This window comes from Macaca nemestrina, chromosome X (genome assembly GCF_043159975.1).
Source record: "Macaca nemestrina isolate mMacNem1 chromosome X, mMacNem.hap1, whole genome shotgun sequence".
Taxonomy (NCBI): domain Eukaryota; kingdom Metazoa; phylum Chordata; class Mammalia; order Primates; family Cercopithecidae; genus Macaca; species Macaca nemestrina.
Genome location: NC_092145.1, coordinates 31,285,890 through 31,309,023, shown reverse-complemented (window position 1 = coordinate 31,309,023; position 23,134 = coordinate 31,285,890). Strand labels below are relative to the sequence as shown.

The window sequence follows — 23,134 nt, the reverse complement described above, 5'->3', positions numbered from 1 at the left end:
TCACTTACTCTAGAGGAGGTCAAACTATTTTTACAAAATTTCTGCATGTTAAGGTGAAAAATCTGCTGCTGCTTTTTAATACATCATGACACAGGTATGGCAAGCAAATTCACACGGTAATACCGGAGTATTTTGTGGTGTAAAAAGAGAAATCCATGTTAAAGCTTGGGAATTCTTAGTTTAAAATATACTATGAGAATCAGCCTCTTTATCCCTGCTCTGCCCTGTCATAGTGAGAGAATGTGCCACAAAGGCCATATTAAAGAGAAGACTGGAAAGAACACAAGGGGATGCAAAACCTCAAGTCACTGAAAAAGTTACATGTTACTTGGGATTTTGGTAAATTCAATGTTCTTTCCCTTTTTCCCTCTAGAATCACAATTTCAAAGATGCTTTAATTTCCTCCCTCCCTCCCTCCCTCCCTTCCTTCCTTCCTTCTTCCCTCCCTTCCTTTTTTCTGCTCTTTCTTGCTTTGATTTACCTCCAAGTGGCAGTAAGTGCTAGCTAGCATTTAAATTCTCTACTTGGGTGCTCTATATTAAGTTATTTCATTTAATTATATCTATTAAGCGAATTAGTTATGATTACTGGTAATAATAATGTTAATAAAATCAATTTTATGACAAATGATTTTTGGAAAGTAAAGAATCATTCCGTAAGTATGCGTTTTGTAGGTTCTGAGTTTTGCATAACAGGATTGCTTAAATCAGTAGCTACTCTTTTAATTAGAGAACAAATTAAATATAAAATCAAGAAAAGAACAAAAGTGAACTCAAAGGTACAAATAAGCTGGTTTGTCTCACTGGTCAGAAAGTTACCAGGACTTGTCTTGATACCTTATTCTGGGTGAGGAAGGTCTTATTTTTGTACACTGCAGACACTGGCAGTCTCACTGAGGTTTTTGTTTGTTTGCTTAGCAATTATTGCCAACTAGGTTTCTGTGGCAAAGAGAACTTATGAAGTTTGCTTCACGTGATTCTTTGCTTAAGTAAATTTGATGGAATAATCAGTGAATTCAGAAAAGAGAAACAATAAAATCTCCTCATTGGTGTCAGAGAAGAGGCTCAGTAACTGCACCCAGGGATGAAACTGAAGTTTTCAATAGGCTCTTATGTTATTGTGCAGATAATCTAAAGGGAAAGTCTTATGAGACCTAGATGTGACTGTCTATAGGCAATTAGCTCAGTTGGTTGGACTCTAGTGTCATTGAGGTTGGAATTACGAGTGCAAACCCACGTATGCTTCTAAGGAGTGCTGGCTACTTAAGTAGTCATGTGGAGGACATGTGGAAAGATTGGTGCAAACCTGTCTTCCTTTCTGGAAAACTAATTCAGCCAATATTCTGTTAGTGATCAGTAGCATCTGTTTTTCTTCATATGAAGGTCATCAATATACACCTTAAGAAATACTTTGCCTATGCACACATACCAGCAAACATTTGGATTCAGTTAATGTTATAACAGGCTTGGCACTCTGTAGGCACTAGTCATACGGTTTTGCCAATCATTCTTGTTACCAAAATTCAAAAGAGGAAAGACCTGCTCTATAAGATTCAGATTTTGCCAGTGTAGAGGATAGATTATAGATTTGATGAATGTTTTTAGCAGAAAAGGACACGAGGTGGATTCAGCAAAGGACTCCTTCCTTTTGCCCTAGCTCCCAAGTGAACTCTGCTTTATCTCCAGGCATTTCTAACTTGGTAAATTCTCCAGCAATAAACTCTGGGAACTAGTAACATGGTTTTATAATGACATATAACCACTGGCACACTGTTTTTATTAACTTTGGGGAGGGTGTATCAGAAAAGTTGGGCATTACTTGGTACCAACAGGGAAATCTGCCATGTGAGCTATGAGCTCCTATGACTTTTCTAAGAACATCTAGAAGCTACCTTATACTGATTACTCTTGAATTCTCAAGGGAAGGCATTTTTCAATTTTTGTAGAAATTAATTTAGGACTGATGAATTCCTAAATGTGTTGAAAGAATAGATTTGGGAAGCAAGAGGCACTATCTTAGGAGATTAGACATTGAGATAGAGATCAATTACTCTTACTGTCCTCTGGTACCAATCTGGCCAGAAACCATTTTGCTCTGTAGGGGCTGATGTTTGACAAATGGTTCCTGTAGTGGGATTAAAATGTTTTTCTATTATTCCCAGACACAGGCCACAAGCTCCCATTATGGATGCTATTGGAGACTCAGTGTACACAAAAAAGTATTACCAATGAGGCCCCACTACCACCATTCCCGCAGGCTGATTACTTTTGGAAATTAGTCTTCAAATGCATACAACTAAAATTTCACTGACTATCCTAACAAAATTAGAAATGCTTATCCTCTGGGTAAAAAGCCTTTTACCAGAGCTGAGTACATTAACACGATTTTATAATTTTCTAGCTATTTTTCCCTCAGTATGAGCTTTCATAATAATAAAGATACCTTTTCAAAAGCATGAACAAAGATGTTCAAATGAGGAGAAAGCTAAGCCATTATTCTTACTTTAGTCTGAAAGAGTACTTGGCAGAGTGTGGGACGGGGGAAAATTTTCAGCTGAAAAACAGTTTATCCTTATAAGTTCAATGTCTTTTTGTTACTTTTACAGAACAGAACAGCTGGAACACAGACTTTTCTCCTGCAGGTCCTCACCAAGATGGACAATTAGGGCCATTTTCGATAGTCTCATTCAGAAACTTGAAACTTGTCTTTTACCCCTATGTACTTACTTTTTCTAAGTAGGTATAGCTCCAAATTTTCCCATCAGCCCAAGTTCTTGAAATAATTTTTCCACTCTGGTCATACTCCATTTTTTCATTCCATGTCCCTCTTTGAATAAACGTCACCAATCCCGAAGGTGAATATGTGATGTTCACTTCATTGTATCTGCTTACGGGAGACCACAGAATGGGTCGTCCAGTCTGGTCATAAAGAATTCGAAGGGTGAATTTTCGATGATCATCATAGATCTTTCCTGTGCGGGTTATATGATCAAAATCTATGGAGAGTAGGTTTCTGTTGTGGGCCTATGAGAAAGAAATATGAAATACATTTTAAGCACAGCCTTGTTCCCCTCATTAGAGCACTGACAATCATGAATCCTTTCCTGATTACCCAACGATAGGTTCTCTCTTGCCTCTGAAGCCTGATGGCTTCACATTCCACAGATGCCACCTGTCTTTATTCCTCTACCACACTGTACACTCCCGGAGAGCAGGGCTATGTCTTAATTCCCAGGACAGTACTTGGCATACTCTAGACTCTCAATATGTGGTTGTTGATTGCTTTTTCCCCAGCTCAAGCCTGAAGTGTAGTGCTACAGTTTTCAGTAATTACGTAATCTTATTTTATGTAAGTCAGTTGCCTACTAAGGAGTGGGTCTTCCTTCACCCTTTTCACCAGTGAAGTGGCCATAACATAAAATGGTGAATTATTTGTGTGATTAGAAATCAGACAAAAGGAAGACAGTGAGCCCCCTCTAACTTACACAGATTCCCTTCTTTGGTTTCCTCGTTCACCTGGGCTTGGAGTTTTATATATGATTTCACACCTATTATAGGGGAACTCAGGTTGCCTTGCCCTCTAGTTATGGAGTCTCACTTAGCAACACTTTCATGGAGGCCCGTAGGTAAATGAACTAAGTGTTGGTAGGTCCCACAGCATTTGCAAGGCAGCACTACTAACTGTAGTTAAAGCATAGAGTTAAGTTTGGATTCCAAGTTTAGAAACAGTACTTTCACATGGTTCTGGTTCTAGACTTCTCTTACTGTATGGTAGCATTTTCTCTGGGCACCTCAGAACCTTGCAGTAGTCCCAGAGTGATCCTGATTCAAGGGATCTTGAACTGGATTCCACGAAAGACAGTACTCAATGGTGCCTGACTGATGAAATTCATCTGGGTTCACACAAGATAACCAAGTAACTAAATGACCTCGTTAAAAAAAAAAAGTTTAAAAAATCAGCAGTTGGACAACTGACCTGATTTTTTCCACTTTTCAGCTAGTAGTGTCAGTGTTTCCTAGATCTACCAGTAACTTCTGCTTTGGGTAGCTGATTACAACACAGTCACTTAGAAAATGCAATCCTCAACTGTTTTGTTGTGTGCGTATTTCAGAAAAAAAATAGGTGTTGTTCTTGATTTTAGTCATTAAGAGGTTCAGTCCCTACTGGCCAGTGCACTGAAGAAGGCCCTGTGGAAGAGGGGAGCTTTGAAGAAGGGGTAGGTGGAAAGTGCAGGGAAGGAATTTTAAAATTTATTTTATTTTAGCTTAGTTCAGTTTAGTTAAGTTTTAGTTTTAGTGGGTTTTGTGTTTTGTTGTGTTAAAACTTTTTATTTTTAAATAGTCTGACTCACAAGAAGTTGCAAAAATGGTAGAGGTGCTGTGTACCCTTCACCCAGCTTTTAGGGGACAGACTTCTGATTTGGGTGGAGAGAGTCCTACTGTATCTGGCAGGAACAAAAACAAGAATGAAAAAGGAGAGACTTTGAGGAGTCTAAGTAGCAGTGAACTGTAGTCAGGAGACATTTAAACTAGCTACTTGTCTGTTCACCCGTCATTTCTTCTATCTGGGCCTTAGTTGTCTTATCTGTGAAACAAGAGTGTTGTTACCATTTTACACCACAAACTTGTGCTAAGAATTAAATGAGATTACGTATACAGGTACTTGGTAAACTATGAAATAACACTAGTAATTGTTATTTTTATAACATAACTATTACTTTTCTCATTTTATTTAGGCTTGTGAATAGGACCACATTTCAGATTCCAAGGTGATTGTAGCTTAGTGTACTAGATTTATATCTGTCAGAGTTGTCAACATGATCCTGAATGAAACGTTAAATATCTTGTTAATGAAGGGGAGGAGTGAAACTCACATTACGATTTGACTACATTAATCATAGTCAGATTAAACTGATTCACTGGCTACTCAACTAAACTTGATGTTAATTTTAACTTTTGTGGTCAAGGATCTGTTTAACTATCTGAAAGCTATGCAATGTATCCCAAGAAAAGTGCACATAAAATGCACATATAACATTTTTAAAATATACTCTTAGGGGGCTTTCGGAACCTTTCTGAAAAACCCAAACATAAAACCTTTTCAGGTCTCAGGAATCCAAGATCAACATCCTGGTTCAAAAAGAGTTTTGATCTTAGAGGTCTGGATGGCTGCAAAGCTAATGCTCTCATATCAGACTCTGGTCTTCCTTTGTTCAGAATCTTGTGCTCTTTGCTTTAAAAAGTAACCTTTCCCCCCTACCCCCAATTATAAAAGTGATAACTTTTTCATGGCAGAAAAATTAGAAATATAGAAATGCACAAAGGATATAATTACATGTAATCCCACCATCCAATGAAAATCACTGTTAACACTTCACTGCATTTCATTTCATTTATCTTACTTTTTTGGCATAATCTGTGCATACATTCAAAACATACAACTAGGATTGTATTTAAAATTTTGTGTCCTACTTTTACAGCTAATGTTTTATCTTTAGCATTCCCTGTGTTATTCAATATTCTTTTTTTTTTTTTTTTTTTTTTTGAGACGGAGTCTCGCTCTGTAGCCCAGGCTGGAGTGCAGTGGCCGGATCTCAGCTCACTGCAAGCTCCGCCTCCCGGGTTCACGCCATTCTCCGGCCTCAGCCTCCCGAGTAGCTGGGACTACAGGCGCTGCCACCTCGCCCGGCTATTTTTTGTATTTCTTAGTAGAGACGGGGTTTCACCGTGTTAGCCAGGATGGTCTCGATCTCCTGACCTCGTGATCCGCCCATCTCGGCCTCCCAAAGTGCTGGGATTACAGGCTTGAGCCACCGTGCCCGGCCTTCAATATTCTTAAAATATACCTTTTAATGGTTGCATGTCTTATTACATGATAAACACTTATTTATCTATTCTCCCAAATAGAAATCAGAAAGTAGAGTTTTTGTTTTTTTCTTTCATATCACATGTTTTGCTGAACATTTTTATAAATAAATATTTCCATAATACAGAGCCCGATGAGTGAAATTACTGGGTCAAATGAGACATATTAAAAGACCCCTGAGGCAACCTGAGAGATTACTTTATAGTGCACAGAGGTTGTACAAATTCATACTCTCATTAGCTAGTAGTGTGAGAGGTTATCTCATTCCATCCTTACTAGCATTGAGTATTATCAGTTAGTTAACTTTCCCAATACTAGAGTGGGAAAATGATACCCTGCTGTGGCTTAAATTTGCATTTATTTGATTACTAGTGAGGCTGAACACTTTTTAACATCTATTGGTCACATGTGTATCTTCTATAAATTGTCTGCTCATGACATTTGCCCATTTTTCTACTGGGGTGTGACACTTTGCTTTTTAAACCTCTGTTGGTTTCAGTTTCTTCATTGGTCAGCTGGAGCTAATGATATTTGCCCTTAATTTGAACTTCTGGAAAAAAAAAAAAGAAGACCTATCAAATGTTCCATGCCGTGAATTGCATCCAGAATACTAGTGATTAGATGCTTAAATTATCTGGGGGCAAGTGCTGTTTGTGTCAGGGGTAGGTTTAATTCAGGGAGTACAACCACAAATTGGGACTCTTGACTCTTTATACCATCTGTGGCCAATGCATGTAGTGTTGTCTTGCATAAATATACAGCCACCTGTTGTTATGTGCTTATGTGTTGTTATGTGCACCTAAAAGGTGATAAGAAAAGCACATATTTCCTGTCTTTTGATACAACGGGCTTGGAAGACTATAGGAAACCAGGTGTTCTTTCTTGAACTACCCTTCCTGTGGTTTTACAGCCACATATCTCCAACTGTAATACTGTTCATTTACAATAGCTGTAAAATATCCATGTACTCCCAAAGACGGTTGTAACTGTTGCAATTTATGCTATAATGATAGTTAAAGAGCCAAAGTAACAAGTGATTTCCAGTTCAACTAAATTTGTGGTTTCATTTGTCTGATAGATTAAGTTTACTACTCAAGAACACATTTCTTAATAAAGTCATTATAGCTACATAAGCAGGGATCACTGTTTAAAATCCACCACAAAGCAAGCAGAGGACAACCCTGCCTAATTTTCTTTCTCTGCCTGTCAAGACGTCTGCTGCTGTGCTTCTCTGTTTATGGAAAATGCACTCTGATATTCCAGTGGTGCTGAAACACTAGTTTCAAAGTCAGGTTTGGAAGTTAATGTAAAATTCAGCTAAGAGCTAAAAAAGAGTGAAGGGACTGAAGATGCCACAGGTTCCTTCCTGAGTCTCCTGGAGAAACCATGTGTGAGAAGCCTGGCAAAGAGAGTGCTTTTCCAGCTGAGCTCTCCCAACCTCCTTTTTTTTTTTTTTTTTTTTTTTTCAATCTTTTTCGAGCCGGAGTTTTGCTCTTGTTGCCCAGGCTGGAGTGCAATGGCATGATCTTGGTTCACTGCAACCTCCACTTCCCAGTTCAAGCGATTCTCCTGCCTCAGCCTCCCGAGTAGCTGGGATTACAGGTGCCCGCCACCACGCCCAGCTAATTTTTTTGTATTTTTAGTAGAGACAGGGTTTCGCCATGTTGGCCAGGCTGGTCTCGAACTCCTGACCTCAGGCAATCCACCCACCTCAGCCCCCCAAAGTGCTGGGATTACAGGCATGAGCCACCACGCCTGGCCTCCAACCTCCTTCTTGAGTACTCATGTGCCACCAGACTCTATGATAGGAATAAGAACTAGGCTGAACACTACCGACTACTGGGGTGGTGGGCAAGGCTGAGAAAGCTCCACATTCATACAAGTGCTTTCCTGAAAGATGATAGCGCTTGACCTAAGTGTGGACCATTAATCTTTATTTCTACTCTTGTTTCAGTATTCAATCTACCCTAATCCTTTCCCTGGAAAAGAGAAGGAGGAAAAAAAAAAAAGACTGAAATTTGGGAATAGCTCCAAGTTAAAAAGGGTATCTTTGGACAGCTGTGCATTGAACAAAACCTTTGAGTTTGGCAACTGACAAGCTACATGGTGTAGTAAGAAAACTGTTTGGTAATAGGTTTTTAATAAGGAAAGATGGATCTATGCTGTAATGCATCCTTTGGTTTCCCTTAGTTTTTTTTTCAGCTATACTAGGAGACAGGCTTGATTATTGTTCATACTAGGACCAGAGAGAAAAGAGGAAAGAGTGTGCTTTGGAGAACCATGAATAGTGTTGCTGGCAGAAATGAAAGGGCCTGTGAAAAGAAGGTATATGGGGAAAAGCAAAGCCCTTTCCTGCTCTTTCTGAGGACTTTGTGTTCTAATTGTTCAAGAAAAAATCCTTTCAACCCTTCTGATTTGAAAGTCATTCAGTTAGAAGAATAACATTGTACTAGGTTGATCTAAAGGCAATTGGTGATATTTAGCTGTTTTTGACCTACACAAAGGGCAATTTGCTATGGTTCAACCGACTACACACTCACACACCCACACCTGTGAATGTGCTGAACTCTGAGCTATGATCACTGCAGTTGATTTTCTCCCCTCCTTAAGGAGAAGGCTGAATTTTCAAGGACACTGTCTAGCATTTTAACTCACTAGACAACTGTGTTACTTGTTTAATTTTTGCTGAAGAACTTGGAAGGTAAATAAGTGAGATGGGCCAAATAGCCATGTCAGAATTTGGAAGAACCTGCATTTAATTTTTGTTTTTGAGAAGGAGTCTCGCTCTGTCGCCCAGGCTGGAGTGCAATGGTGCGATCTTGGTTCACCGCAACCTCTGCCTCCTGGGTTCAAGGGATTCTCCTGCCTCAGCCTCCCAAGTAGCTGGGATTACAGGCACCCGCCACCATGCCCGGTTGATTTTTGTATTTTTAGTAGAGATGGGGTTTCACCATGTTGGCTAGGCTGGTCTTGAAGTGACCCAGTGATCCGCCCGCCTTGGCCTCCCAAAGTTCTGGGATTACAGGCATGAGCCACCGTGCCTGGCCTCCTGCATTTAATTTTTATGAAGTTGTGAGAATGGATAGAAAAGTCACAGTTGGGGCCGGGCGCGGTGGCTCACGCCTGTAATCCCAGTACTTTGGGAGGCCGAGGCAGGTGGATCACAAGGTCAGGAGATCGAGATCATCCTGGCTAATGTGGTGAAACCCCGTCTCTACCAAAAATACAAAAAATTAGCCGGGCATGGTGGCGGGCGCCTGAAGTCCCAGCTACTCGGGAGGCTGAGGCAGGAGAATGGCACGAACCCGAGAGGCGGATTGCACCACGGCACTCCAGCCTGGTCGACAGAGTGAGACTCTGTCTCAAAAAAAAAAAAAAAAAAAAAAAAAAAAAGAAAAGTCACAGTTGATCTTAAAAAGTACCACATGCTACTTTACTCTCACTAGTTTTAAGGTAATTCGTATTTGATTTTTAGAGATCAATCACTACATTAATTCCACAGATTTTTTTTTATTGGTATCTCTTGGTAGACAATCAAAAGCTTACTTAAGCCTACTTTTATTTCACAGAGATGTCTACCAATGAACAGGGCATATATTCAGTATTAGCATCAGCCTCTAATATTTCACCTGGAATTCCCATTTTTTTCTTTCTTTTTGAAAGATGACTAAACTTACTTTTTAAAATAGATGGAATAAATGTATAATTTCTCTAGACATTTTATTCTTTAAAAATTATTTCATATTTAACAAGAATCATTGTATGACATTTATGCAGGATTTTCAATTGTTTGTTTACATAATGGTAGATTTCTAGAAAAGAAAAGTTTACATGACATCATCATAATGTTTGATACAAAACTGCTTGAGTTAGAAGGAACCCTTCTGTTCACTCTTACCCAACCCAACTACCCACTGTAACTTACAATCACATACAACTAGTTGTTTCTAATTCTTTTGAAGAATTTGATTCAATAATGTAATTTTTTAACTACCAAGACACTCCCTTTACTTTGCCAACATATAGAACCTTATCACCAGAAAGGATCTTAGGAAATGGTCTTTTGAGCCAGACTGCCTGAGTTCAAATCCTGTGATCTCTGCTTACTAGCTGTGTGACCTCTCTGTGCCTCAGTTTCTTCATCTGTAAAATGGGAATGATAATGATAAACCCATCTGATAAGGTGTTATAAACAGTAAATGAGTTAATATGTGGCAGTATACATGGTAAGGCTTCAAGGAACGCTAATTGCTGTTGTTATGGTTAATACTACCACTAATAATAGATTGCACCATCCATGTCCCTCTTTTTATAGATGAGAAAAGTGCAAAATTATGGGCATACCAGTTCTTCCTCAAAATCATACTCATTTTTCTCACTCAACTTTGGCTATGTTATTTACCTTGGACCTTTTTCTCTCTAAGCTAATTTGCCCTTGCTTGAATACTTTGCTGTTGACCAATTCATCTGTGTAACCATACAACAGATATTTAAATTTTTTATACCACATCATTAATGCTCATATATAGGTGAAATGGTATATGAAATAATTCTTTCTTTCTAGTTATCTTAGTAAGGTTGATCCGAGGTTAACAAAAATAGGCCAGGTGCGGTGACTCATGCCTGAAGTCCCAGCACTTTAGGAGGCTGAGGTGGGCGGATAGCTTGAGTACAGGAGTTTAAGAACAGTCTGGGCAACATGGCAAGACCCCGTCTTCACAAAAAACAAAACAAAACAAAACAAAAACAAAAACAAAAAAACACACAAAAATAAAAAACAAACAAAAACAAAAAACACACAAAAAACAAAAACAAACAAACAGACAAACAAAAAACCCCAAAAATTAGCCTAGCATGGTGCCATGCACCTGGAGTCCCAGCTACTCAGGAGACTGAGGTGGGAGATTCGCTCGAGCCCAGGAGTTAGAGGCTGCAGTGAGCCAAGATCGTACCACTGCATTCCAGTCTGGGAGATGAAAAACAAAAACAAAAAGAAAAACACAACCAAATATAGCAGGTTCTATGATTTGGAAGCCCCAAGAATTCCTGGACCCCAAAAATCAATACTGCCCAGTAGCCTTGACATGGGAAATCTCCTGTCTCTAGGGGGCTCCTTAGGGGGAAAAGCACTGTTACTTGACTGAAAACTGCAGATATATTTTTAAATAGATGAATCTGATTAATCTATCTCCAGTCAGGCTCCCTATCTAAATTTTCACAAAATAAATGCTTCCACCAAACCTGAGGAGAAGGAAGTTAAAATAGTGTTAAGTGAATGAAAATCCAACTCTGAGCACCCTGTAGCTGAGGACCAAGGCAATTTCTGAGAATAGAGGGAGAGGCCAGAGCCTTCTTGGCTGCCCCCACCAATTCCCCATCATTTATCAGCCTGAGACCCTGTGTTCAACTGAGCTTGTTTCTCCTTCTCAGCTCACATCTGAACACATATGTTTCATTTAAAAACCAACCTATCCTATTCTCAGTTATCTTTGAGTAGAGGAAAAAGTAAATTGTGAGAGTTTTAGATAAGTCCTTGCTTCATTTCACTTGTAAACACATAATAATCCTACTTGATTTTATAATTTTTGTCATAAAGTACTAAGCCCCCTCCATTATTTTTCTTTTAATAAAGGAGGCTGCAGTTCAGGGATTTTGCTATAACCTTACAGCTCAGTCTACAAAATCTTATAAACAGCTCTGGGATCCAAAGCTGGGATAAATCTCATATGACAGCATTATTATCCACGGACATAGCAAGGTACAAACTGGATGTAGTTCCTAAACCAGTATGCTTTTGGTGAATGTCCAATTCTTTTACAATTGCCTCTATTGTTATCTGCACTCTAATTTCTCTATTGTCCAGGAAAATGTATTTATGGGGACAGATTGATGCAGCAGATGAGCAGATACACTGACTAGATGCAAAAGTGCTTTGCAAGGAAGGAAGATGAGTCAAACACAACTCAGGTTGGGGGGAAATGGATTTTTTAAATAAATGAAATTTCAGGATGTTAATGTGACCTATTTCACTTAATGGAGCTGGTGAAGGATGGCTCAGAGGTAACAAATCCCTTGCCTGCTCAGGCTGAGCAGGGTATCATGTTTCCCAAGAGTTTGCCTCCCTCACCTTGAAAGGGATCCTGAGTTTGTATGAAAAAAAAATCACTGATTATTCTCCAAAGATAGGTCTATCCTTTTCTGACTTTTTTTTCTTTCCAGCTACAAGGTCTGGGGGAGGTGTGATCAGCAGCTTTTGGGAACATTTGACATCATCTTACCAAATGGGCCTTTAAATGAACCTGTCATTTTGTCCTTGAACAATTAATGCTTTATGGCTTGCACACTTGCAAATTACAATCACACTTTTGTGTGGGTTTTCAAAAGGGAGCCCCATTTCCCACAGTACAGAAGGGGTTTCTATGTTGTATGACTGGAAATTCTGTCTCAACAGCTCTGATAGTTCCACCTGCCCTCACTCTGAAATGACAGCTTCACTAGAAGAAATAAATGATTCAGTCCAAGGCATTGAGGAACTTGAGAGCATCAGAGAAGCTTATTCTTTGTATGCTTACAAATGGGTCATTGCATATTTTGGTCCAGGAAGAGAGAAAATTGTCATTAGCTTGTCCCTTGAAAAGCTACCAGAAATGAAGGAACACCATCTCGGAAATAATAACATCAGTGGGGAAAGAGAATTTACTTTGTCAAAATTGGATTCACATGTCCCTTTTGGGAGCATATTCATTTCATTAAATTAGAAATGCCAAATCTGGGGAAATCAAGGCACCAGCGTAAACAAAAAATCACTAGGAATGGGGAGAGCAGGTAAAAATTAACCAGTTAAGCAACCTCCTTCCTCTTTTTGCCTGCTTCATGCTTTTCCTGCCTGGAAGCCAGCCAGTTGTCCTGTGCCTCCCACACTTGCCAGTACATTAGAGTCGATTATTTGTCTCTTTTTGTCAGCATTGAAATGAGGAGTCAGTCCCTTCCAAGGTAGCTCCACTGAGTGAGGCAATGATTTATAGATTAATTATTTTAAGGAACAAGGCAGCACAGTGTGATGCAGTAGAAAGAGTGCCATGCTAGGTGAGGACCTGCATTTCAGCCCTGGCTCTGATCCTTAATAGCTGGTTGACTTTGGGCAAATCACTTAACCTATCTGGGCCTTGGTCTCCTTATCTGTAAATTGAAAGTAACAGTTGACGGCTGTGGTTATCAAATAAAATCCTGGCTATGAAACCATTTTGTTCACTCTGAGGCATGAAACATACGTAAATGATTGTTATTGTTATTAGACTTCTAGGGGCATGCATGGTAACACCACCTGACCAATAAGGGGCCTTGTTTTTCAGTCACAGGACCTCAGGGAGTAGCCTAGAAGTGATAGAGAGAAGAAGGCCTTGAATTTGTTGCCCTTATAATCCAGTCCACAAATCTGCTCAACTCTGCCACAGGATCGGAAATGGGTCACATTATAATTAGTACTAACTAAACACTTTACTTCTTAACACTAATGAGTTCCCAAATGTTTTATGACCATTAGCTTCTCAGGATTAAGAACAATTTGGGATATGGGGTGTAAATTACAGTTTATATTTTCTCTCCATTATCTGTGCATATGGAGGACAGAAAACAGGATGGGTTGTTCTAGAAAATGGAAACTTCCAAGGTCACATAATACAGGATGAGTTATCCTAAAGAATGAAAAATCCCAAAGTCACATAGTATATGATTTGGTTCAGAAAGTTTTATTGAGGCTATAAGCTGGGAGAGGCACTAAGAAATCACGTATTCAATACAATTTTTCTGTGATGAGTCCGTGAGGTCGATAAACCACATGTAAATAATTCTTACTTTCTCTAGTAGTACACTTTTATTTTGCAGGTGAAAAAAAATTGAAGGCATTTCTTAAACCATTTGTAAAATAGGGTATCAAGGCCAGATTCTCTAACTTCCCTATCCAGGGTTCTACCCAGGAGGTCCTATTTCTCAAAGAATTCCGATAGAAATCTTTACTGCTACCCACGCAGAGGTTTGACTATTTGGATTGGTTTCACTTCTCCATTCAGTGGCATATCTGGCAAACATTCCATTAGAAACTTGTCAATAGAATCGAAACATAAAAATTGACTTGTGCACATAAAAAACTTCAGTAGCTTTTACAAACAAACAAACAAAACCAAACAAAAATAACCACCCACTAAAGTCTGTGACTGTGTATCACCAATAGAACTGATTGAAAAGTGAGCACTGGCCGGGCGCGGTGGTTCATGCCTGTAATCCCAGCACTTTGGGAGGCCAAGGTGGGTGGATCATGAGGTCAGGAGATCGAGACCATCCTGGCTAACATGGTGAAACCCTGTCTCTACTAAAAATACAAAAAGAAATTAGCTGGGCGTGATGGCAGGCGCCTGTAGTCCCAGCTACTCGGGAGGCTGAGGCAGGAGAATGGTGTAAACCTGGGAGGTGGAGCTTGCAGTGAGCCAAGATTGCGCCACTGCACTCCAGCCTGGGAGACAGAGCCAGACTCTGTATCAAAAAAAAAAAAAAAAAAAAAAAAAAAAAGAAAAGAAAAGAAAAGGAAAAAGAAAAGTGAGCACTGCTGTAAATTATTTTGTTCATATCAAGCCATATGACTGGTTTGACTGCCTGTCTCTGGAATTGGGTGGTTGTTTGGTGGTTGTACTTCCACAACCTTAAGGTTACCAAATTTTTACTGTGAGCAAAGAAAATGTAAATGTTAGATATAAGTTCTAAATTTCTTTTCAAAGAATGAATATGTCAGTATGTTCAATTCTTTGCCTTCTACTTTTAAACATAACTTCCTCCTAAAGCAACCTTTTTCAATTACCTACTCCACCGTCTCATTCCGATTACCTGCTCCACTCTAACTCATTCCGATCACCTGCTCCACCCTAATTCATTCACATTACCTGCTACCTGCTCTGCCCTGACTCCCCCCAAAACACTCACCCCGTCATTCTCTTTAAATTATCCAATCGGAATTAGTTTAGTCTGTGTGGTCTAACCCTAGTCAATAGGGGAATGACACAGCAGCACGTGCGTCAGGGATAAGAACCCCTTCCCCTCCCTTGTCCAAGTGTGTGCTCACAATTGCTCCATCTGTAAGGGGGCACCCTTCTATAGAAGTAACTTGCCTTGCTGAGAATTAAAAAGAAAATTTTATATTCGAGTGCTATTCCTTTTGCGGCACCGAAACTTTATATATACCATAAACCTTCCCGGTATGTCAGGCGTGACACAGGTGCTGAAAACAGATCTGGCCTCAATAGTGAGTGATTATTTCCCACAGGCTGGCAGTTGCTCTAGGGCAGATATTGAATGTTACTACATGTAGAAAGTTGGCCACATCATCCTAACACTGGTTAATGTTCAAGAGGAGACAGGTAGACAGAGTGCTATGGCGATTATAGGCTTTGTGTGCTGCAGAAAAGCTGACTGAGGTCTCTTGGTTAACTCTGGTGAACTGTGCTTGGTAAGGACTTTAAAACTCCCTAATCTATAACTTCCTCAAGGCAACTCTGAGAACCTCAGCCCAATCTCAGTACCAGTCCTTTATCCCTCTGGCCCTGGATATGTATTCATGGCAATGCTATAATTCACTGATTTTTCCTTTTAACTTGCCTTTGCCCAAATGTTGCCTTTTGTCTCACATCCTTTTGTGTGTACCTGCGAGGTATTTCCAAAGAGCTACCTGAAAAGCAGGGACCTCGGTCAACTCAGTGAGCCTGATAAGCATCTCCAGGGCATGCTGGGAGGGGTGCTGGAGGGCCTCCTTTGACTAAACACATTTCTTCAGCCAGACTTTCTTGGTGCCTGAAATTGCTACTATTAGAGCACTTTAGCTGGCTAATGACAAAGAAAGCTCCTATTAGAATACTCATTTAAGGATACTGAACCATTATCGGCCATTAGCACCCTCTTTTGAATTAGTATATCATATAAGCCAGTCAGTCACCTAGAAAAGCTTTGGAGAAATGGGACTTCAGTTTAGGGAGGCTCTGCAGTTAAAAAAAAACTATAAAAGTTCTATATCTTGTATAAAGTCAAGCCTTACCCTCAGCCTCCTTTCAAAAGCTGAAACGTTGCCTTTGTTTTGCTCCTTCCTCTGCCGCCACTCGATGAGGTTTGCACTGTGCTCTCCGGGCAATGAGATGTTGCATTTGCCCAGGGTAGGGTTGACTGCCCCTGCCAGGATGTGGGGCTCTGAGCTGAGGTTGATCTCCATTCCGCTGGCAAAAGTGACACGCAGGGAACCATCTGGACTCACCCGATAGGTACTCTGAGTATTTTCTGTAGACAGAAGAGCAAAGGAGGAAGAGGGGGAAGGAAGGGAAGAGCAGGAAGCAGAAAAGAGACAGGTTTAGTTTTAGGAGGCATGTTTGGGAAGGGATAAGCAGGTGGAGTGCTGTGGTCTTAACTGCCTTCTGGGCTAGACTACCGCTCTGACAGGCAAACGTGTTCCCTATCCATTTGTGTCTTGTTATTTTCACAGCTGGAGTATCTGTTTCTTGGATAAAAGACTCTTGTCTAACACTGCAGGCTGTTTTTGTTTTTTTTTTCTTTTTTCATTTTTAAAGAATTCCCTCCCTCACTGACTTGTTGGATCAGCCTCCTCAGTTTGACATGCTGGGAGCTAGAATGAGAAGAGTATGAAGTTCAGCTTAGCACCTTACCACCTGGGGCCACCATCACAGTTGCTTACTCCACAAAATACCACTAACAAAAGTTGGGACTATTCCTCTTAGAGTGTCTGGCCTCACCACCTAACAACAGAATGAGGACTTAATGACAGGGCAGAGAGAAAGAAATTTCTCTTTGTGCACTTCTCTAGCTTCTAAGACATTCCTTCCAAATCCTATCTCCCTTCCTTCCTTTCTTCTTCTGTTCTTCCTTACTTTTCTGTCTTCAAATAGAATGAGTTTTTAATTCTCTCATTTCACTTATATTCTTGCTTGGTCTGTATCCTAAGATTTTCCTTTTTCTTCACCCATGTTGGCATTGATCTAGAATGCTAAGCTCAGCTGGAGCCCAGGCTCCAGTTATTTAATATAACCTAGCCAGACCCTGAAAGAGCTTTGCAAACAGCTGGGTGTTGGGAAATGAGTTGATAGCAGAGCAGACTTGGCAGGGATTGAACCTCATGACTCCTACAGAGATGGGCCCAAAGTTGATATGAGAACTTGTAAAAGGTGTGAATTTTGTCTGTGTTTCAACTTCCATAGCTGGAAAACGGGAAGAGTACATCTTCTCAGCTAGAGGTGTATTCTGTTTACGAATGGTGTACACAGGTTTCAGGGTGGATGTTGAGATAGGGGCTGTTATAGACAGATATCATTGGAAACAATCTTACCTTGTTTTAAAATATATATGGTACTAGTTGCCGTCAAGTTGGTTGACATGAGGACATTTTCGCGGTTGGAAGTATCTAGCTCCACTTTTGTCAGCTTCTCCAGGTCACTGTGGAAGCTGCTGACCTCTCCAGTGGGAAACGTTGCGTTGGTCAGATGTCCCTCGGGGTCATACCTGAGGAATGTAACCAATCCCAGCTTTGAAGCCTCTCGGCAGTGATAACAGGCCTTTGCAAAATAAAAATCACTTGGCAGCTAATACTGTTTAACTTTGAGTGATAACAAGTATTATTAACCTTGTTCAATAAGAAGAAACAGGTCAGAGAGATGATTAATCAAACGGAGGTATTTTTTTGCAGCTTCTGAATTCTTGATGACTTCCTTGAGCTGTGCTGTTTTACAGAAAAAATATATCTGGTAATGAATCACCAGGGTGGAACAATGATTTATGAATCATGTCCTGCTGTGTGCAATGTTGCAGGGAGGCCTCCGTTTGCAATTTGGGTCGATCCCATTAGATGTGATGGATTACAAAGCCCAGCAGAGGGTGCTGTTGTCAAAGCAAAAGAAGGTACAAAGGGCCCTCAAAGGCTGAGAAGCCAATATACTGACTTTGCGTTATGATGGGAAAATTATAATTTGCTGCTGTTTAAGTTGCCAAATTTGAAATGAATGAATCATTCTTCCAACAAAATGAACAGGCACAGAGGATAATGGAAACATGTTCATTAAAACATTCTGGAGCCCCCTGATCTTGATGTCACTTAAATTTTAAAAATCTTTTTAGAGTATAGTACATAATGTTTTGTAATTTGTCTACATGAGTAAGAGACAAAAAAGGGATAATAGGCTATAACCTATATCTAGAAATATAGTCTAGGGAGTTTACTTTTCCAAAAAAAAAATCAGAATTATTGGCAATCTCACTGTCCTCCAAATGAAAACTGCTTCCCTGAAGGCTTTTGATGTGGAGCTGTTCTTTTATTGCCAGTAGAACCATGAAAAATAAACACTTCATTAAAAGTAAAGACATGCACTTGGAAACCCATTACTGTTTTCTTTTCAAGTTCCAAATTACAAAATATTTAAGCACTTTTATTTGCCTTTTAAAATGTTAAACAATTATATTCTTTTTACCCAAAATGAGCAGGATTCAGCCTGGACACAATGGTAGAGACTGGCTGTACTACTCCCTCCCCCAACAAGTACACAAAGTGGCATAGTAATTCAGTATTAATCCATTATATTCTAAAGAACTCAGCCTGGGTAGTTGCTCAAATTTTAATAACTATACCAGCCTTTGGAAGGCTTGGGAAAAGTGGTTGGACTGTATTTTATAGGACAGACTTGAACTTGAGCCTATACATAATGCCACCTAAAGTTCAGTTCTGCATATACATGGGCGTGTGTGTGTGCACACACGTATACACTATCAGTTAAAACAGTCACATATGTGAATAGAATGAATCAAGTAGGTTATTGACATCACAGATATGCCAAGCCTTAAAATTGGGTGTCTCCTTTGTTTAAATGGATTTCAGCCAAAATGGTTGGCACATTGCTACTATGCAGCTAAGGATTCATTATCAAAGAAAGACTGAAGAGTGCTGTTTGTTTCTGGGGTTAATAGCAAAATCCTTCCCTCTGCAAAGACTGCCCATGTTCTGCCTGCTGTGGGGCTCTGTGGCTACGAGAAGCAGGCTGCTGGCAAGAACAGAGCATGGGAAGGCTCAAATACCCACTTTAGCCCCAACTTTGTCTGTTTGGTCTTCCTTCCAGGGAAGGAAAACAATAATATCCAGCCTTTTAAAAAAAATTAATTAATTTTTTTTTTGAGACAGTCTTGCTCTGTCACCCAGGCTGGAGTGCAGTGGCGTGATCTCGGCTCACTGCAACCTCCGCCTCCCGGGTTCAAGCAATTCTCAAGCCCTAGCTTCCCCGAGTAGCTGGGATTACAAACAAGTACCACCACATCTGGCTAATTTTTGTATTTTTAGTAGAGACGTGTTTTCGCCATATTGGCCAGACTGGTATTGAACTCCTGGCCTCATGTGATCCCCCTGCCTCAGCCTCCCAAAGTGCTGGTATTACCGGCGTGAGCCACCGCACCCGGCCCAATGTCCAGCCATTATTCTCCCAAGGTAGAGGAGGCAGGAGTTTGCAGGCAGTAGACAGAGGGAAGCTGCTGCATGCCTTTCTTATCAGGGGAACTGTGGCCCCAACAACCTGGATTATGCAGGCACTTCCTCTCTGTTTCACATGAGGCACCAGCAACTTTGCCTCATTGGTTTCCCTTTCCTGATTCCTAAAGGGATTCCTCAACCCTTGGCAAGCTCACTCATCATTCTTCTAGGAAAGCTGATCTTAGATGCTGTGGATGCAGGTTCCACATGGACTTTGCAACTTGGGGGCAGTTTCCTTCAGTCACACAGCCCCTTGTTTTAAGGGAAGATCTCATATAAAGGTAAGATCAGTGGTTGCATCCACTCATCAGAGCAAGATAACAAGATCAGATACCAATTGAGCATGGTATCCATGCATAGTGGTACAAGGGTCAGAATTCCCAATGAACTTTTGCAGTGACCTGTGGCTAAATCTGGTTTCCTAGTCCACCCACCCAAACACCTTTTCAGCTAAGTTACTGGTGTTCTTTGTCCTAAACATTTTAAAGTTTATTTCCAAGAGCACAGGCATATTCCTACATATTTTGTACCCATTCCTACTTCCAATATTGACAGTAGTATATTCAGAGAGGCAAGCTAAAGATTCCTAGATAAGGCTGTAATTACCCAGATAGATTTAGCTGGGAGACTGCTTCGTGTATGTGTATGTGTGTTTGTGTGTGTGTGCGTACGTGTGTGTGTTTTCTGGTGAAGGAGGCAATGGTTTTGGGAATATTTCCCATGGGCCTGTCCAGTTGTTGGGTAGCTGGAAAGTTATATTGCCTCATTTCCTTTCTGTGGCCAGAGAGGCCAATGAATGTGTACATTTGACTGTAACTCCATGATAAACAGAGCACCCCAACTCCAACACACTCACATACCCCAATTCTGCTAGTCACAGTTAAAGCAATCACATTTGATGGTATCTACAGGGTGGTGTCTCTGATGCTCAATATGGCTTTGGATCAAAACATATAGATCCCACCTCTCTTCTGTTGGGTCATTTCCAAAGGAAGAACAATAGGCAGATGTACACATCAGTGGGTAATTCCTACAACTTTGGAAAGATTGCTCAAAGTGGATAAGAAATAGGGGGAGACTTTGATTTCCTATAGCTTACTTGAGTTTTTTTCCGTCATCACAGGGGAATGCATCTTTCCAGACTGAATGTCGAAGAAACAAGTTTAATCAAAATCTCTTCTGCTGTGTGTTTCCCTTTGGTGCCTTCATCCTTTGGTGCAGAGAGTACAAGCCGATCTGCTCCAACTGATCCCCTCAGGCCACAGCATGGGAGCAAACCCATCCTCTCTGCCTGCAGGGCAGAGCACTCACCTAACCAGGCTGCAAATTATAGCTGGTGAATTGTGCCATCAGGAAATGACAGTTGCCTTCATAGTCATCAGAAGTGGGTTTGGTAAGAGGAGATTTGATATCAAATTGTCCCTTGCTGTCCTGATTTTACAGAGTTCCACTGTGATGGTCCCAGAGGGCACCAGCCAGTTAAGTATTGAGTACACTCAGCCAGTTAAGTATTGAGTACACTCACCCTTTTCCTCAGCACTGTCATAGGCTGTGTGCATGTGCACTTGAGTGTGTGTGTGTGTGCATGTGCACACATGTGCACCCCAGTGCATTTATAAAGAAAATTCAGAATCCATTCTTGTCCTTGAGAAGCATATAGTTTAGTTGGAGAGATGATATTTACACATGATTAAAAATATATTTGGTCTGGTATTTTCTCGTAAGGGATAGCTTGCCCTTTCCTTTGAGGACAATTTAAGCCAGAGTTAAACTGTTGAGAATAAAACTAGAGGCTCCTACATCTTTGCTTTTAAAAAATATTGCAGATAATAGAAGATAAATTCATTACTTATTCTTTTAAAGGAAATATGAAAGAGTCAGACCCTCTTTACACTTTCATGTCAGAAAGCTGACCAACCTAATAAGAATTCTTTAGGAAATATGAGATTCCCCTTTCCTCACCAATAAATTCCTTTGGCTTCCTATGATTCAGTTCCAAGTCCATAATGCCCTTCTATCTTCATTTGTCCTTCATTCAATAAATATCAGAGTCTTGTGCTAGGGACCAGGGATACAGTGCTGAATGAAATTCACAGTCTAGTAGGGCAGATAAGATATCCACACAAATAACTCTAATGCCAGAATATTGCCATGTATTTCTGTAAAGAAGAAACTGTAGAATCTCAGAAGAGGCAGAGGTCATTTCCAGCTGGGCTGAGCAGAACAGGAGGAGGAAGAGCAGAAGCAGGTGGTGTTTGAATCCTAGAAGGTAGGTAGAGATTGGGGAGGGGAGGAAGGCATTCCAAATAGAGGTATGAAGAAAGGCACGCTGACTGATGGGATGTCTACTGGAGGACCAGCATTGCTGGAGCACAAGGTTCCTCTAGGAGGGTAGTGAGAGATAAGGCTTAGACAACAAAGAAGCATAGACAGTTTTTCAAGGGGATAAAAGGATGATCCAAACAGTGTTTTGGTGGCAATGAGTTTTGGAAGGGGAGACAAGGAGCAGGGAGAACTGTTAGGAGGCTGCAGCCTCACTTCATACAAGAGAAGATGGTGGTTTGTTGCCTTCGTTAAATATATTGTGATTGCCTATCATTGGGATTTGTCTTCCCCGCTAGTCTGTACAATTCTCACATCTTTAGAGGGAGGACACAGTGTCTCATTCATTTTTATATTCTCTGTGTCTGGAACAGAGTAGATTCTCACTCCATGTACTTGTTGAATGAGTATAATTAGGATGCTGCTAGTGAAAAAAAGGATGTGGGTGGATATGAGAGCCAATGTGGTTATAGAACAGACAGAACCATCGATAGTGCTTCTGGGAGGGCACACTCAGGTTACATAGATGTGCTATGGAGGTCAGCTAAACTTCCCTACCAGCCTTTGTTACTTCTGTTCACTCTCCATCTTTATTTCAGTTCTTCCCAGAAATACCCACGATAATTCTGTTTTACCCACTCTTGATCCTTATTAAGGGCATAAAGCACAAGGAAAGGTGACTGAGCAAGGGTGTCAAGTCTCTATTTCTAAAGATCTGAAGGAATAGTCAACATTTCTATGTTCTTGTTTAATTGAAATCATTCCCCTCCCTGGAGGCATGGGGCTGAACTATACAATGCCTTAGTTCCTTTTCTACTCTGGGATTCTGGAAGGCATTGGAAACATCACATGTGTTTGGAATGACTGATCATTACATAAGCATTTCTGCATGGGAATCACATCCTATCCCCAGGCAAATATCTCACCCAGAGACATGGCTTGTTTACCTTGCCCCCTACCCCTTCTGATCTTATAAGGGAGAAGGGGGAATCTGTCATTAGCCATCCATGATAAAACTGGTCATTTGTAAAACAGTCTAAAAGGTACCCAGAGATATTATGAAGGCTTCTCCAACTTGTCAGTAGGTGGCATTTTTGTTGTTGTTGTGGTTTTTTGTTTTCTTGATGGGAGGAAAGAATGTGTTAATAAATTCTGGAAACAGAGAATGCAGAAGACCAAGGAGCAAGAGATCATGTAAATGGAGAGTCTCCTTTGAGTGGGAGGGCTTCCCACAAAGGGCAAGGGGCCTGAGGAACTGTCAACTCAGAATGGACCAGCAGCAGTGACATGACTGATGCTTTGGCCTTAGTCTGGGACCTTTTCAGTTTAGTGGAGCAGAATCCTTTGCCAGGGAAACAAACAAGGGCAACCTGGCTACTCTTGCAGCCTTGT

The 23,134-nt window shown here is 40.6% G+C and overlaps 1 protein-coding gene across 5 annotated transcripts in view; it reads right to left on the bottom strand.

The window, feature by feature from the left end:
* LOC105468440 (teneurin transmembrane protein 1) overlaps positions 1-23,134 on the bottom strand; it is an 839,487-nt gene that overhangs the window by 8,857 nt on the left and 807,496 nt on the right. For all 5 annotated transcript variants that reach the window (XM_071089007.1, XM_071089006.1, XM_024788669.2 and 2 more), the window contains 3 exons: positions 17,240-17,412; positions 15,944-16,179; positions 2,727-3,023 (listed from right to left, as the gene is read on the bottom strand). In XM_071089007.1, coding sequence (XP_070945108.1) covers positions 2,727-3,023; positions 15,944-16,179; positions 17,240-17,412 — 706 coding nt within the window. The remainder of the gene's footprint in view (positions 1-2,726; positions 3,024-15,943; positions 16,180-17,239; positions 17,413-23,134) is intronic.